The sequence below is a fragment of the Anabas testudineus genome, chromosome 2 (genome assembly GCF_900324465.2).
Source record: "Anabas testudineus chromosome 2, fAnaTes1.2, whole genome shotgun sequence".
Taxonomy (NCBI): domain Eukaryota; kingdom Metazoa; phylum Chordata; class Actinopteri; order Anabantiformes; family Anabantidae; genus Anabas; species Anabas testudineus.
In genome coordinates, this window is record NC_046611.1 from 13675850 (window position 1) to 13690128 (window position 14279).

The following is a 14279-nucleotide window of genomic DNA, read 5'->3' on the forward strand; positions in this document are numbered from 1 at the left end:
AAAAGGATCAGCTTCTGCTGTCTGATATAAGCGTCTGCTAAACGTAATGTAAATGTGAGACTAGAAGCAAGGGGAAATTGTAAGCCTATCTTAGCTTAGCAGTGTCAATATAAGCATTGATGATGTGGGGTAAATAATCTCACTGTGCTTGTTGTTATTTGAGTCTTTACCTTTGCAGGCAGCCGGAGGGAGCCCAATACACAGCACATACTGGAAACACACCATTCCCGACAGGAAGTAGCAGTACCGCGGCCACACGCAGGCGATGCGCTTCCTGCTGCGACGTGACAAAATGGTGATGAGGCCAAAGGCATGGCCCACAGCAAATAGATCCATCCGCTGACCAATCACATTCACCGCCAACAGGAAGCAGGTCTGAGGAGCAAGAGGAGCATGTTTGTAAACAAGAGGTGGTTAGCATGATGCTGAGCTAATGTGAAAAAAGCCTCACCTCCATTCCAAACTTGTAGAAGTAGTAATTGAGAAAGTATTTAACACAGCTTAACACTCCGTTGTCAAGGTGGTGCCTGGTGATGTCATGAAACAGCGTCCTGGTTGGGGGAGGGACTTCATTTCGGCGCAGACGATAGAGCTCCTGGTGCCGGTAAATGGTCACCTCAAAGGCTAACAGTGCTAACATCATCAGGTTATACTGTGGAGACAGGTTAGCATGATGATAAGCTAACAGTACTGTCATGACCTGTGCAGCCTACCTGATTTGTTCCATGCAGTTTATAGCAATGTCGCCACATTAGCTGGTTAGCCTCCACCTTAACGGTTGCTGTCTGCCACAGATCATTACATGTCAACAACATAACTTTGTTATCTTGTACATTGAACCAATCTGTGTTTGCTATCATGATGTACTTTGCTCTGCATTGCTTATATTCATACATTATTGTTTCCTGAAATAAAAATATATGAATACACATTTAGGTATGTTACATGTCACAAAGAAACTGATTCTTTGCACATGCGTAGAACAAATGAGATAGGTTGTACGGATAGGGTAGTAATTTATACTGTGGAGACAGGTTAGCATGATGCTAAGCTAACATTCTGTTGAATTAATTTACCCTCAGGTAGTCGAGCAGTTTCCCATCTGTCTTGTGGAGACCCACCCACTGGGCAGGGTCAATTGGACCAGCATATAACACAGAGCTAGACAGGTAAGAGCTGGAGTTACTTGGCTGAGGAGAGACAGACAGATGAGAGACGAAGTGAGAAGTGAGCGATAGGCAGAGGTCTGCAGACCAACAGGTGTGATGCTGTCGCGATGGTTACCATGGTGCAGTTGGAGGAATATTTGATTGGCTGGACAACGTTGAGCTGGTACAACATCTTACAGACGGTCACTACACAGGTCCACACTGTGCAGACACTTGACAGCAGGGGGCGCCACGATCTGCAGGGCAGAGCCACGCCCACACACAGGACGAAGACCAGGTTAAAGAGACACACCTGGAAAGAGACAGACAGGTGAGATACACATAACTGCAGCTAGGCAGGTAAAGGCCAACATACACTGGTGGTGGCCAAGAATGAATCTAAACACCCGCACCTATTATTTTCTATCTAAGCCCATACAGGTGGGGTGTGTAGGTGAGTCTCATTCATCTAATACGCTGTAGACTTTATTCTCAGTTTATAATAGATATGAAAACATAGAACAAAATGAATGCGGCAAAACTACAGGAATGTGTTGTGTGATTTTGGTAAATATGTGTTCTTCTTAAAGCCACACAATCGTCTTTTGTTCTACGCAGTTTAGAAAAACATAATAAAAGCATATAAATAGACAACAGATGGTTTTATTTGCTTAATATCAGCAAGAAACACAAATGGAGAGAAACAGACAGGTACAGATACTGACCTCCTTGACTGAGACCCAGATGATGTAAAAGGACACAATCTTTACAATGTGTAGTTCCAGGAGCCACCAGAGGAGGCACTGCAGGCGCTGCAGGGACAGGAGGAGGCGCAGGAAAAGGACAGACAGACGATCCACTACTAACCTCCAGGAGACCAGCACTGAAGACAAGAAAACACAAGTGTCATTCTTGTTCAGACTCTCTGCTTCAGGTGTGCCAGCAAGAGTGTTTACCTGCTATGTGGTCAGACAGGGTTTCCCGGTCAAACATACAGGGGTACTCATCATCTTCCTCCTTTAAGCACTTTTCCTCAGTCTCCTCCTCTCTTTCCTTCTGTAACCCCTTCTCCTCCTCTGGAGGGAGCTGAGGAGCCCCGCCTGCTGACAGATCAACCAGACTGCCATCCGAGTGGACCAACCTGCAGATAGGTGGGACAGTGAGATGGGTCCAGGTAAGGACCCAGCACTAGTCTAGTTGCACATGTCTGGAGACTATTAGCAGAGGTCTGGGAACTAGTTTGAGAAGTATGAGAAATAGCATTTCTGTTATCTGAGAACTGATCTGAAGGACAGAGGCATATGTGGACACTGTTTGGAACGGCTGACGTCAGATGACCTGTGGGTAGCTGTATAAGCCCTACCTGGTGATGGTGCTGTTGTGTGTGTCCACCACAGTCTTAAGGTCGGTTAGCTGCAGAAACGGCTCGTGGAAGTAATGCAGGTGGACAATACACATCTGTGAACAATATGAAAAACATGACATGATGATGAGAAAACCTGGTCTCCCCTACCCCAAAACCCTGTTACTGTGGCTGTACTAATGAAACATGTCGGAGAGAGCACCAGTAGGAATGCAGCAGGGATGAAGATCCTGGTGAAGAGAACTGGAACTGAGAATTTCTCCAAACCAACATCCTCCAACCTGGGAAAACAAAGACAAATTAAAGACTTCAGAAACATCAGCAAAATATCTATGTGAGTAGGTCTGAGTACCTGTTCATACCTGTGTGTGCTGATTCCAGTTTTGGAGCTCCAGGTTTGAGGGGATGAGGGGAACTGAAAGGTGTACACCAGGATCAGAACCAGCATCGAGTAAACCACCACAGCGACCCAGAAGCCCCTGAGCCAGGCACGCCAACGTTCATAATTCAACTACAGAGACAGACAGTAGACAGAGAGACAGGTAGCTCATCAGTGTCCTGCTATGTGCTACAGTACTACATGTACTAATGAGATTGAAAAGTATCCAGTGACAGCAAACTAGAGACTAGTACATGCAGTAGTAGAAGTATTACCTGGTACAACGCCACACAGCACAAGAACAGGACCATGTAGATGACTTTGTACAGGACAATTTTCCCCTCGAAGCTGACAAAGAAAAACATTGTTCCACAGACGTAGATCCAGTATTTAACAAACATCCGTGTTACCACGGCAACCAGAGCCTCCATTTGTACCCCTCCTCCTGCACCACCCAGAAGCAGCACCTCCTCATATGATACCTCATCCACCTTCTTCTTCTGTGGCTCCTGATCCCCCCTCTGTTCTTCTGGAGGACATAAAACAGAACCAGACAGACAGGTGACCATCAGACAGACAGTTGACCATTAGATAGACAGTTGACCATCAGACAGACAGTTGACCATTAGACAGACAGGTGATCATCAGACAGACAGGTTACCATCAGATGGGCTGATAGGAGTACCTTGTGTATGGATACTGATGGTGGACAGGGGTGTGCCTGTCTGTCTCTCTTTCTGTCTGTCTCTCTTCTCAGTCAGAGCCTGACGCAGCAGCAGCCAGAAAGTCAACAGACACAGCAACTGCAACAACAACCAATTAATCAGATTCAACTGGTTAAATACAATGGTAATCACATTTATCTGACTAATAACCAGATTAATCTATCAGTCTGATTAACCATAACGATAACCAGAACAGTAGTTATAATGGTAATAATGAAACTTTGCTGCACATTCCCGGCATGGTGGTTTTCTGTCTAGAGATGCTTTCAGGTGTAGTGTACATGTAGTAACAGTGGTAGTATCATTAGTAGTAGAACCAGTAAAAGTAATAGTAGTGGTACCTTTGAGGCGAGCTCCCGGCAAGGATCATCCTTTTTTGGGAACAATCCAGGAACTTCCTGTACGGGTGGGAAGCTGTACACATACTGTAGGATGAGCAGCAGGTTGCCATAGACAACCAGCCAGGGCGATGACATCAACGTGTAGCGGCGACGCTCTCGCATCATCCACAGGACACATGACCACAGTAGCAGCACGCATGTGAGCCAGGACACATATGTGATGGACCAGGCCATCATGGAGATCAGAGCACAGATGTAGCTCTGTTTGAGGAGGAAGCCGAAGGCCATAGAGGCAGCATTAACCCCCACGTCCTCCTCACATCTCGTCCTCACTTCCTCTTCGTCGCCCTCCTCTTCCTCCCAAACACATGTCTCCAATGTGTCTGCAGCATCAAACATAGGAGAAGAGGAGTTTAACACAAGTCACACATCCTGAAAAAATGTGTCATTTAATACTGTATTTTGTCTGTATCATTTTTATGCAGTGATATGTTGGGGTAACTATCTATAACAGGGTTGGCTCCTGATTGACTGATTGATCTGCTGAGATGCTGAACCACAGACTCACCCGATTGGCTGAGAGAGTAATGAGGCGTGGAGTAAACATCCAATGCCAGTGCAGTGCTCTGAGTGGGTGGGGCAAAGGAGTCAGAGGGGCTGTCATTGGTTGATGACCCAAGCACCTGCCAAATAAAGTAAGGTAAAGTTTTACTGATCACTCAGTGGTTGAAGTATGAATGTGAAATCAGGAAGTGAAAGGATTTCTTGACATAAATTTGAAGATGAATAAATAAAATGTGTTGGTGTAAACAATCTGTACTTCTCTGCACTCGGGTCGATCGTGGGCTCTCTTCCAAAGCTCTCGCCGCCTCTCCGCTGTGAGATTGCCACTGACATCATCACTCAGATTGCTAGTGGCAGTGATGATGCCACAGCTCCCGCTGACAGGTGACTCCACCCTCACTACAACATCAGAGTCAATCAGCTGAAAAAAAATTTAATATCTGTCAACCAATCAGAGCTAAGGAACAACAACTCATTGTGACGTCCTAACAGGTAAATGGTGACATCATTGTCTCACCCGGTTCCTCCACAGGCTGGCCACAGTGTGGTAGAGCAGCAGCAGCATTAAAGGACTGCAGAAGTGAAACCAGCTGAGATCAGGGTTCACCTGCAGCCTCCAGGGGGCAGCACAGTCCACAGAGACCACCGGTACCAGGCCAAACACACTACAAACCAATCAGACACCACAGAACAGAGCCATCATCCGTCTAGGTATGTATGTAACAGTTCTATTGAGACAGTTATTCAGAAGCTTTTACTGGAACATGTGGTCTGTGCAGAGCTGAATGTGACCTGTACAAACACCTTAAACAGGAAACATCAGCTTTGAGAATATGAAAGGATCTGTAAAGAGGTTGAAGGCCCTGTTTATAATAAAACTAATAAATACATTGAGACTGTGAATACATGCTGACAGCAAAAGCTGCAGCTCAATATTCTGTCTTAATTCTACTTGATCTGTCTGCAGCCTTTGACACCAGTTAATTGCCAGATCCTTGTTTCTACACTTTCTGATTTGGACATCACTGGAACAGCTCTGACCTGGCTTAAGTCCTACTTGTCTGGACATACCTTCAGGATATCTTGGCAGGGGCAGGTTGCTAACTCTCGCTAACTTTCACTGGTGTGCCACAGGGCTCTGTTGTTGTTCCTCTACTCTGTTTCCATCTATACTATATCCCTAGCTTTCATCATCCAGCTGCATGGTTTTTCCTATCATTGCTATGCTGACGACACACAGCTCGTCCTGTCATTTCCACTGGATGACTCAACTGTCTCACTACACATCTCTGCATGCCTTGGTGACATCGGTGCTTAAATGAGAGAGGCATCTTCAGCTCAACCTGTCTGTCTTCCCAGCCAGACCTTGAAAATAATACAACATCAGCATCAACATAGTGTCCACTGTGATTGTTCCCACTTAGTTTGCCAGAAACCTGGGGGTGATCACTGAAAGTGAGCTTTACCGACCAAATCTCCTCTGTCTCTAGGGCATGAAGATTTGCCCTTTTCAACATCAGAAAGATCAGACTCTACCTTTTGGACTATACAACACATCTCATTGTGCAGGTTCTGGTCATATATAAACTTGACTAGTGCAAGTTAATTACTGACAGGGTTACCAGCATGCACCATTAAACCCCTCCACATGATCTAATCCATTTTTGATCAGCCAAAAGCGACATGTTACACCACTTTTCACCACTGGCTTCCTGTAGCTCCCCACATCAGGTTCAAAGCATGGTCAACTTAACAGAACCAGCTTACCTGGACTCCCTCATCCTGGTTTACAATCTCTCTCGCCTGCCTACCTACCTACCTACCTACCTACCTACCTACCTACCTACGTACCTACCTACCTATCCGCCTCTGCACTCTCATCTGCCTCACTCTTAATTTTTAAGCACTCTTTCAAACCTTTCTTTGTACTTAAATCTTTCTTTGTCTCCTTGGCTTAGATATTTTTTCCTATCATTGCTATGCTGATGACACACAGATCGCACAGGTGCTTTGTGCCTCACTTGTATAATGCTTTGGATAGAAGAAGCGTCTGCCAAATAACTAAATGTAAATGTAAAACATGTCAGTTCAAAGTGAACTAAAAGTTCCAGTTAAAAAGTTCCTTTAACTGATCAAGACTGAAAATAATATTTTTCTTTGCCTGGTTTGAGCTTTGTGTCCTTACAGAAACAATACCCATCAGATTAATTTAGACATAATTTAATAGTAGTAATTAACCTGATATCTGATCCCAGAACTGACCATTAGTTTACAGCCACATGTGGCTCTGCGGTCAGTTTAAATCAGCCGTGATTATAAGGAACACAAACCATCTGATTCACTGCTACACCTCCTCTGTTCACTCCTCAGTCTACATCCTTCTTCACCTCTCTCCTTTTCTTTTCCTTTCTTATCTCCTAACTGCTGGATATGTGTTACCAGTTTAGTGTTTTTGATTCCTCCACTGTATTTAACACTATCAGCCTGTTCTACTGGGAGAGAATTTAAAAACCATGCAGGTCCCATGAGTTCTTGATTTGTGGACTGACTGTCCCCAGAGAGAGAAGATTGCCAAGTGATTGGCAGCAAGAGCCTCATGAACTGCTTGTCTGACACTGTGGTCTGCAGCACAGGTGCTCCACAGTTCTGTCTTCCTCTCTCTTCACCCTGTGTACCTCTTTAGGTACAGTTTTTCTTTCTTTCATGGCTCTGCTGTTATAGGACATATTCAGAGTGGAGACATTAAAGTTCAAGTGAATGGTGGAAAGTTTTGTCAACTGGCAACTGGCAAAAGTTATTTATTTCTTAAACAACCATGTCAGAAGACACATCCTTTGATCGGGGAAAATATGTTAATCTGTTTCAGAAGGATCAAATTATTGGCATGAAACAAGCAAAGAAAACATCTAAGGAGATTGATGAAACTACTAAAACTGGGTTAATAACTCATCAAATTGTGAAAGAGTGGTTCGGGTAGGATGACACATCATTTTCACACATGGATTGGTCACCACAGAGTCCAGACCTTAACCCCACTGAGAATCTTTGGGATGTGCTGGAGAAGACTTTGTGTAGCGGTCCAACTCTCCCATTATCAATACAAGATGTTGGTGAAAAATTAATGCAACTGGGAATAAATGTGGTGTCAATGTCACTTCCTGTCACTGCCAGTTTTTCATAATAAATTTAATGGTGACATTGCAGAAGCTTATCGAAACAATGCCATGGCGAGTGCACTTGGTTTTGTTAAAAGTGTCTTACCTGGAGGAGGTGCAGTTGGCAGGCCACGCCTCCTGCAGCGAGGGCAGCTGGTAACAGTAGAAGAGCAGAAAGTGGGAGGAGGAGTAAACCAGTGACATCACAGACATACACCTGAAGACCAGAGGTGGCACCTGACCTGACCACGCCCACCAGGTACATAACACTTGGAAACAGAGCAGGTAGAGGAGAGAGGGGAGGGAGGGGGACATGATACCTGAAGGAGAGGAGCAGGAGAGAAAGATAACCATTTGTTAAACAAGTAGCATCTCCTCCGTCAGTCTACTACCAATAACTTAGCAATCTTTTACCAGTTGCCTTTTAGTCTTTAGCCACTGGACTGCACCCGTTACCTGTGAGTCCCAGCAGAGCCGTCAGTAGGACTTTTCCTCCAGTCGTCGTCATGTTTCCCAGCATCTGCCTGGTTTTATAAACCAGTGACTCCAGTTCAACCAGAGCCCTATTTCTGCGGACTTCTTCTTCTTCTGCATCCTCATGTCCGAGCACAGAGCCCTCATCAAACACTATCCCTTCGTCCTCCTGCTGCTGCTGACGCTGGACACAGGACAAGTAACAGTTTTATTTTACTCTACCCAAATTCTACTGGCGATGTTTAGACGCCAGTCTGTCCTCCAGCTGGACCCACTGGTCTGTTAGAGTGACAGTGATGAAGAGTGAGGAGGAGGAGGAGGAGGGGTGGTGTGTCTGCTGTCTGCTGGTCTGGTTTCAAGTTAACAAACAGACTCTGACAAAATCAACAATAAACTGATGGAACCTGAAACCTAATCACTATACCCTCAGTGTGTGTGTGAGTGTGTGTTACTGTTTGTGTCTCTTGTCAGATAATGAGGTTAGCGTTAATAAATAGCTTACTGAGTTACACACTAATAGACAGAAAATCTCGTTAAGAAACAAGAGGAGACGACCTAACAAGGTTACACCTGCTTCTTTAGTTTGTGTGTGCGTTACCTGTGTATGTGTGTCGGCGTTCAGTGTGACAAGTAGCCTCCAGGTCAGCAGACCAACGACCAGCACACCAATATCTGGACACACCTGTCTCACTGCAGACCCTGCATCACTTCCTGTCAGACTGAAAGAGACAGTTTGCATTTGTTTAGTCCAACATGTGCCCAACAAAGTGTGAGTTCAGTGGCTCTAGCAGACTGTATCCAGCATTACTGAACAGTATACACAGGTGTAAAAAAATACTGTCTTGACATAGAAATAAAAATGTGTGACATTTTCAACTATTAGTGCACTGGAGTTAGTTTTCTGAACATTTTCAGACTCCCGAGATCTAGATAATAACAATTGGCAAGTCAGAGTATCTGAGGTACATTTCCCCGTTCTTGAAAGGTCAGACTGGGCAAGTTCTAACAAGTCCTGACTCTTGATGACAATGGAGGCAGCAGCGTCCTCGCTGACACCACAAATGCAGCTGTTTAAAGTGGGTATCTTGTCTTTGCTGCAGTGTATATTTATAATATGGCAAAATATATTTATACATATCTTATATTTAAACTATCAGTTTGTTGTCATTCTTGTTGTCATGACAATGATATCAGTCTGGTCATCAAGCTAGATGATGATGCTTGGACAGTCCTCTATTAGTGGCTCCTTACAAGCATGAATTGTAATGCAGGCACTATTTTCATCACTAGATAACATATTCAAAAAATCAACCCACAGGTCTGCTCTGGTAGCATCCTTGATAAAATGGGCAGAGCAACACTTTCGGTCCTTAGACGTTTACTTTAAATTAGAACTGTACTTGGGCTTTGGTTGATGAAGTTTCAGTCCACATAACTTGAAACTTCCCACATAGCTGCTTGGATGATACTACATGACCTTGTTTGTGCTGTCGTTTATGGTCTTGGATGTTTATCTTATTTACTTTTCTCATTTGTTGAATCCACAACAACTCTACACACATCTTCAGAGGGTGTGTTTGGCCACATCTGGCTTTTCAATGAGTATGTATGTAGCAATGTGAAATCTGATCTCAGGTCAGATTCACAGACTCTGGAGCTTCAGATGTTTGAGTCACTCAACACAACGCAGCATGTCTGTTTCTGTGTGTGTTTCTGTGTGTTACTGTGTGTTTATTGGTGTGTGTAGGTGTTTGCAGATCCGTGTGGTGCAGACAGAGAGACTACTGTCTGAACCTCCCACTGCTGAAACACACATGAGCACAAACACACACACACACACACACACACACACACACACACACACACACACACACACACACACACACACACACACACACACACACACTTACACGCTAACATAGGATCAGATGTCAGGGAGATTGTTGTGTTTTGTCATTTGCCTGCTCTTATGGGACAGACTGACAGAGCATGGCTCTTATTTTGGTAGTGTTGTCTTTACTTCCTGTAACTACAATGCAGACAGATAATTAGTGGCTGATGTTTATAGAGAAAGTTGACTCTGAACAGAACTAAAATGAGCGACAAAGAGTGGATTTGAAAAACAGAAACCTTAGAGGAAGACGATGAAGCCACATTAAACAATAAAAACCTCAAAATAACTTAAGGAGGCCAAAACATTCAAGAATGAAGACTGAGGTTTGGAAAAGTTGGATAGGTTGGGGAACTATCCAAACACTACTGAGCAGTGACTCAGTAACTTCTTTCTTTCAGAAACATTTCTCCTTTGTCCTAAATGTATGAAATTAACTGATTCACTGACTTTTAGAGGAGCCAACTTAGCAACAGTTTCTCTTTGATGTGTTCAGTGGGAACAGCTGGAAAGGAGGTAGCTGATCAGCTGTGAGTCAGTTCAGCCTCAGGGTTTAAAAAAGGAAAATGAGGCACAAACAGTAGAGATACAGAAAGATCTCAGGCAGAGGGAAGAGGAAGAATATGCAACAGTTTTACAAGCTGAGACGGTTGATTGGCTGTTCCCACAAAGACAGCGGGACGTGAGCTTCGGTCTGGAGCTCAAAACTACCAGAGTGAACGTCCTACAGTGACTCTAGTATGGAGTATAGAGGGAGATGTGGAACGTGACCACAGTGGTGTGTAGCAGCTGTTTAAGGCTCTGCAAACATTCAGAGTCTGTAAGAGAAAAGGAGTCTAGCAAAACTGTTAGCTAGAAAAAGCTGGATTTTTTTTACCAAAACCAGGAGGTCTGCAGCTGGAGCAAGACCACTTACACCAAAACCACAGAGAGGGAACATCCTGGACATGTCTGAGACAATGGACAGGTAGAGTAAGTGCTCGCTCATATGCAAGCGACTCTACTCTGAAGGTACAGTCTATAGAAGAACTGTTTCTGGTGTGAACAAACTGCGAAACATGAGGCAGTGAGAACACAACGTAAAAATTAGTTTGTGCTCATCTTTTGCTCGTCTTTTTCAAACAGTGACTATCCAGATCTCTTGAGAACCAGGTCTGGACATTGAGCTTGTGCATTCACATATGCAGCACACAGCAGGAGAAAGTCCAGGTAACATACGTTCATAGTCCGTTTGATTTCGGGCTTACAGCTCATCTTTTGAGCAACTCACATTATTAGAACTGACGCTTTACGTTTAGGAAGGAAAGAAGATGCAAAAACAGAAGATTTTCTCTTAAACTTTCTGATGTTGTGCTGACTGGATCGAGGTAAAAAAAAAACGCTGCTGTGAGGGTGCTCACTTGGACATTACGCTGACTTTGTACTAGGGGGCTCACAGGATAAAGTCCAGGTAATTTCCGAGCTGAATAATACAGACAGTTGCGTTCTCACATGCACCTCACCAGGTAAAGTCCGGACATGACTCTTTTCATCTGCTAAGACAGGACATGATGAGGGTTGTCTGTGGATACGTGCATATCCACCTGCGTCTACATATCCATATTCATTATTAGTATGAAATGGCTCTTAACCTGTCTGCCTGTCACCTGTCTGTCCATCACGTGATAAGTGTCTTACCTCACCAGACCGAGCTGACTCAGAACTTTCTGCCACGATGTACCTGCAGAGAGACGGGTGGTAAATATGCAGAAGGGATATAAACATAGACAGTTAAACCGAGAGACAGACGTATCTTACAGTTGTAGTCTGGCTGCAGTGTGGCAGTCGTCACCTGGAAGAAGGACTGCAGTAACAGGAAGAGGAAACTGGAGACACACACGGCCGTCACACAGCGACTCGCATTTCCTACAAGACAGAAACTTTACTTTATTATGAAAAGCTGGAAAGTTACAGGAAGTGACATTGACACATTTCAGTGTACCTTACTGATATTCACCCTGTTATACTTCACTATACCTCACAGTAAAGTACTTCATCCCTGCAGCAACATCTGTAAAATCAGCATGTGGTCCAACAGTGGTTTTCAGCTTGATCTCAAATATAGCGAATGTAGGAAAACGTGTTTGACAGACAGACGGAGAGACAGTGGGGGAGAGAGACAGCTTCCAGACGACAGCAGCCACTCACTGACTCCCACATAAACAAGCTAATAAAACCTGCATAAACAGGTGTAAACAGTACAGTGATGATGTTTGTCGTCAACATTTAGAAATCGTACAAACACAAACTGCACCGAGTCTGAACCCTCAGAGTCAGACCTGACAGGTTTCTGATCACTGTTCAGGATCAGTACGGCTGCTCAGTCAGCCGGAAACATTACTGTGATAAAACAACACGAATGAAGCCGATTCTGTTTCTTCTTCTCTTTATTCACAGCTTTATTACAGTTTGCACAGCAGGCCATAGTCTGGTCCCACCGGCACCGTATCAGGATATAACCTGCTATAAACCGCAACCCCCCCCCACAGGAAGTCATGTCACTCACTGAGTCACCACTGGTTTTGTATAAACAACCCCCCCCATCTCACCTCCCGACGCCCCTCAGAAATGACCTCTCTATTCTCTCTGCTTCCTCTGGACCATCCTCCAGGAAATAGTCAGACACACAGTCACTGTGTGTGCTATTGTGTGTGTCGAGGTGTGTGTTTCTCTCTGGGAGTCCCTCAGGGCAGTATTACCCGGCCAGATACTCAGAAACAGACAGGTTTGGTTTGGTCTATTTCCTGGTGTTAATGGCCTCACAGTGCATTCCTGTGTCAGTGTCACCATCACTCAGTACAAAGTTGCCCTCATGATGTCATGAGGGGAACATCCTAGTGTGTTCCTGTTAAAACAACTTTGACGCCGTCCCATTTTTTTACATGGCCGCTGGATCCCAGCAGCGGAGGCGTGATGATGTTTGACATGACGTTTCACACACGTGTGAACATGTGTTAATGAGTTGTTTCATTTACACGTGTACATCGTGATACACGATGTGGAGCCTGTTGTATTCAACATGCTGATGATCACAGTCTCACATTCACATGTGACGTTGTAACAGGACGTACAGAGGTCATCAGTGGGACGGAAACGGGGAGATTCTGTACAGACCTCAGCAACATACAAACAGGTTGAGAGTTTATGGTGACATAGCTCAACCAGAGATGTGATGAACATGAACCTGACCCGACTGACGTCACAGCAGTTCTTAGGGATTCTCCCAATCACACATGTTCTCTTATGAAGAACTGGATACCGGATTATAACATGATGTTATTCACAAAGAACGCTGCAGCCAGTAGTAGTCCGAGTGCGCTCCAGTCTTTCTCCAGTCAGCTCCCGACATTAAGTAATGTCCACATGACACTGCACTGACTGGATCAAATTCCGATTTGCTGGTTTGTGACACTCCCAGTCACTTTTATACAGATAAGACAGTTTTCAGAATAATGCAGGAAAAATTGTTTGCAGAGTGGTCACTGTGAACTGTGTTTCATCATGTAGGTCGTAGGTTCCACTAATTTCACTGTCGCCTTATAAGTCAAATGACTATTTATTTACTCCTAAGTGAAATGTACAGATATCGTCAGGAGTCGGTCGGACCTTAATTAGCCAGAATATATATTTATAATATACACTACCAAATCTCTCCCACTCTTCTTTTCAACATTATATTATCATCTTTTGAGCTTTGGGCTGTGTCCTTGTGTTAACTTTCTGTAAACATTTTTCTGTTGTCATATTCTCTTATCTCTCTCCTGCTCCTGACGTCGTGCCCAAACATTATCACCTGTGCTTGCTGACTGATACTTGGATACTACGCTTTGTGGTGTGTAGATCAACCTAAACAGAAGTGGCTGTAGCTCTCACAGCCGCATGATTGGTTCGCACATCGCTATTGTCATTATCACTGACTTTTCATGTTGTCTTTCTTCTCATCTTTCTCTTTCTTGCTGACAGGATAGTTAAACACAGGGTAGTGAACAGGTCTCAATGAAATATGGTACAGGCACTTTAAACCAGGACTTTTGTACCTGTGGAGGAGCAGGGGTCTGGTACCAGGGGCAGCAGCAGCAGCAGGACGACATAGACCAGAGAGAATCCATTAAACCGCAGCACACAAGCTGTGGACACACAGAACAATCAATCAATTAATCAATCAATAAGAGATAAAACCTGGAAAACAATTAATATCCT

General features: G+C 44.3%; 1 protein-coding gene across 2 annotated transcripts in view; it reads right to left on the minus strand.

Annotated features, from left to right (window-relative positions):
* LOC113163495 (piezo-type mechanosensitive ion channel component 2-like) overlaps window positions 1–14279 on the minus strand; it is a 30841-nt gene that overhangs the window by 13993 nt on the left and 2569 nt on the right. Inside the window, exons 2-22 of one of the 2 annotated variants that reach the window (XM_026362187.1) lie at window positions 14117–14206; window positions 11838–11945; window positions 11718–11760; window positions 8748–8868; window positions 8132–8333; window positions 7782–7995; window positions 5038–5185; window positions 4777–4941; window positions 4525–4639; window positions 3957–4339; window positions 3576–3693; window positions 3166–3419; window positions 2874–3022; window positions 2714–2792; window positions 2512–2606; window positions 2105–2289; window positions 1874–2031; window positions 1285–1461; window positions 1077–1190; window positions 452–652; window positions 171–375 (exon numbers count right to left, since the gene is read on the minus strand). In XM_026362187.1, the coding sequence (XP_026217972.1) occupies window positions 171–375; window positions 452–652; window positions 1077–1190; window positions 1285–1461; window positions 1874–2031; window positions 2105–2289; window positions 2512–2606; window positions 2714–2792; window positions 2874–3022; window positions 3166–3419; window positions 3576–3693; window positions 3957–4339; window positions 4525–4639; window positions 4777–4941; window positions 5038–5185; window positions 7782–7995; window positions 8132–8333; window positions 8748–8868; window positions 11718–11760; window positions 11838–11945; window positions 14117–14206 (3324 nt within the window). Of the gene's footprint in view, window positions 1–170; window positions 376–451; window positions 653–1076; window positions 1191–1284; window positions 1462–1873; window positions 2032–2104; window positions 2290–2511; window positions 2607–2713; window positions 2793–2873; window positions 3023–3165; window positions 3420–3575; window positions 3694–3956; window positions 4340–4524; window positions 4640–4776; window positions 4942–5037; window positions 5186–7781; window positions 7996–8131; window positions 8334–8747; window positions 8869–11717; window positions 11761–11837; window positions 11946–14116; window positions 14207–14279 lie in introns of those variants that run through there. The other variant, XM_026362188.1, reaches the window with a different exon arrangement.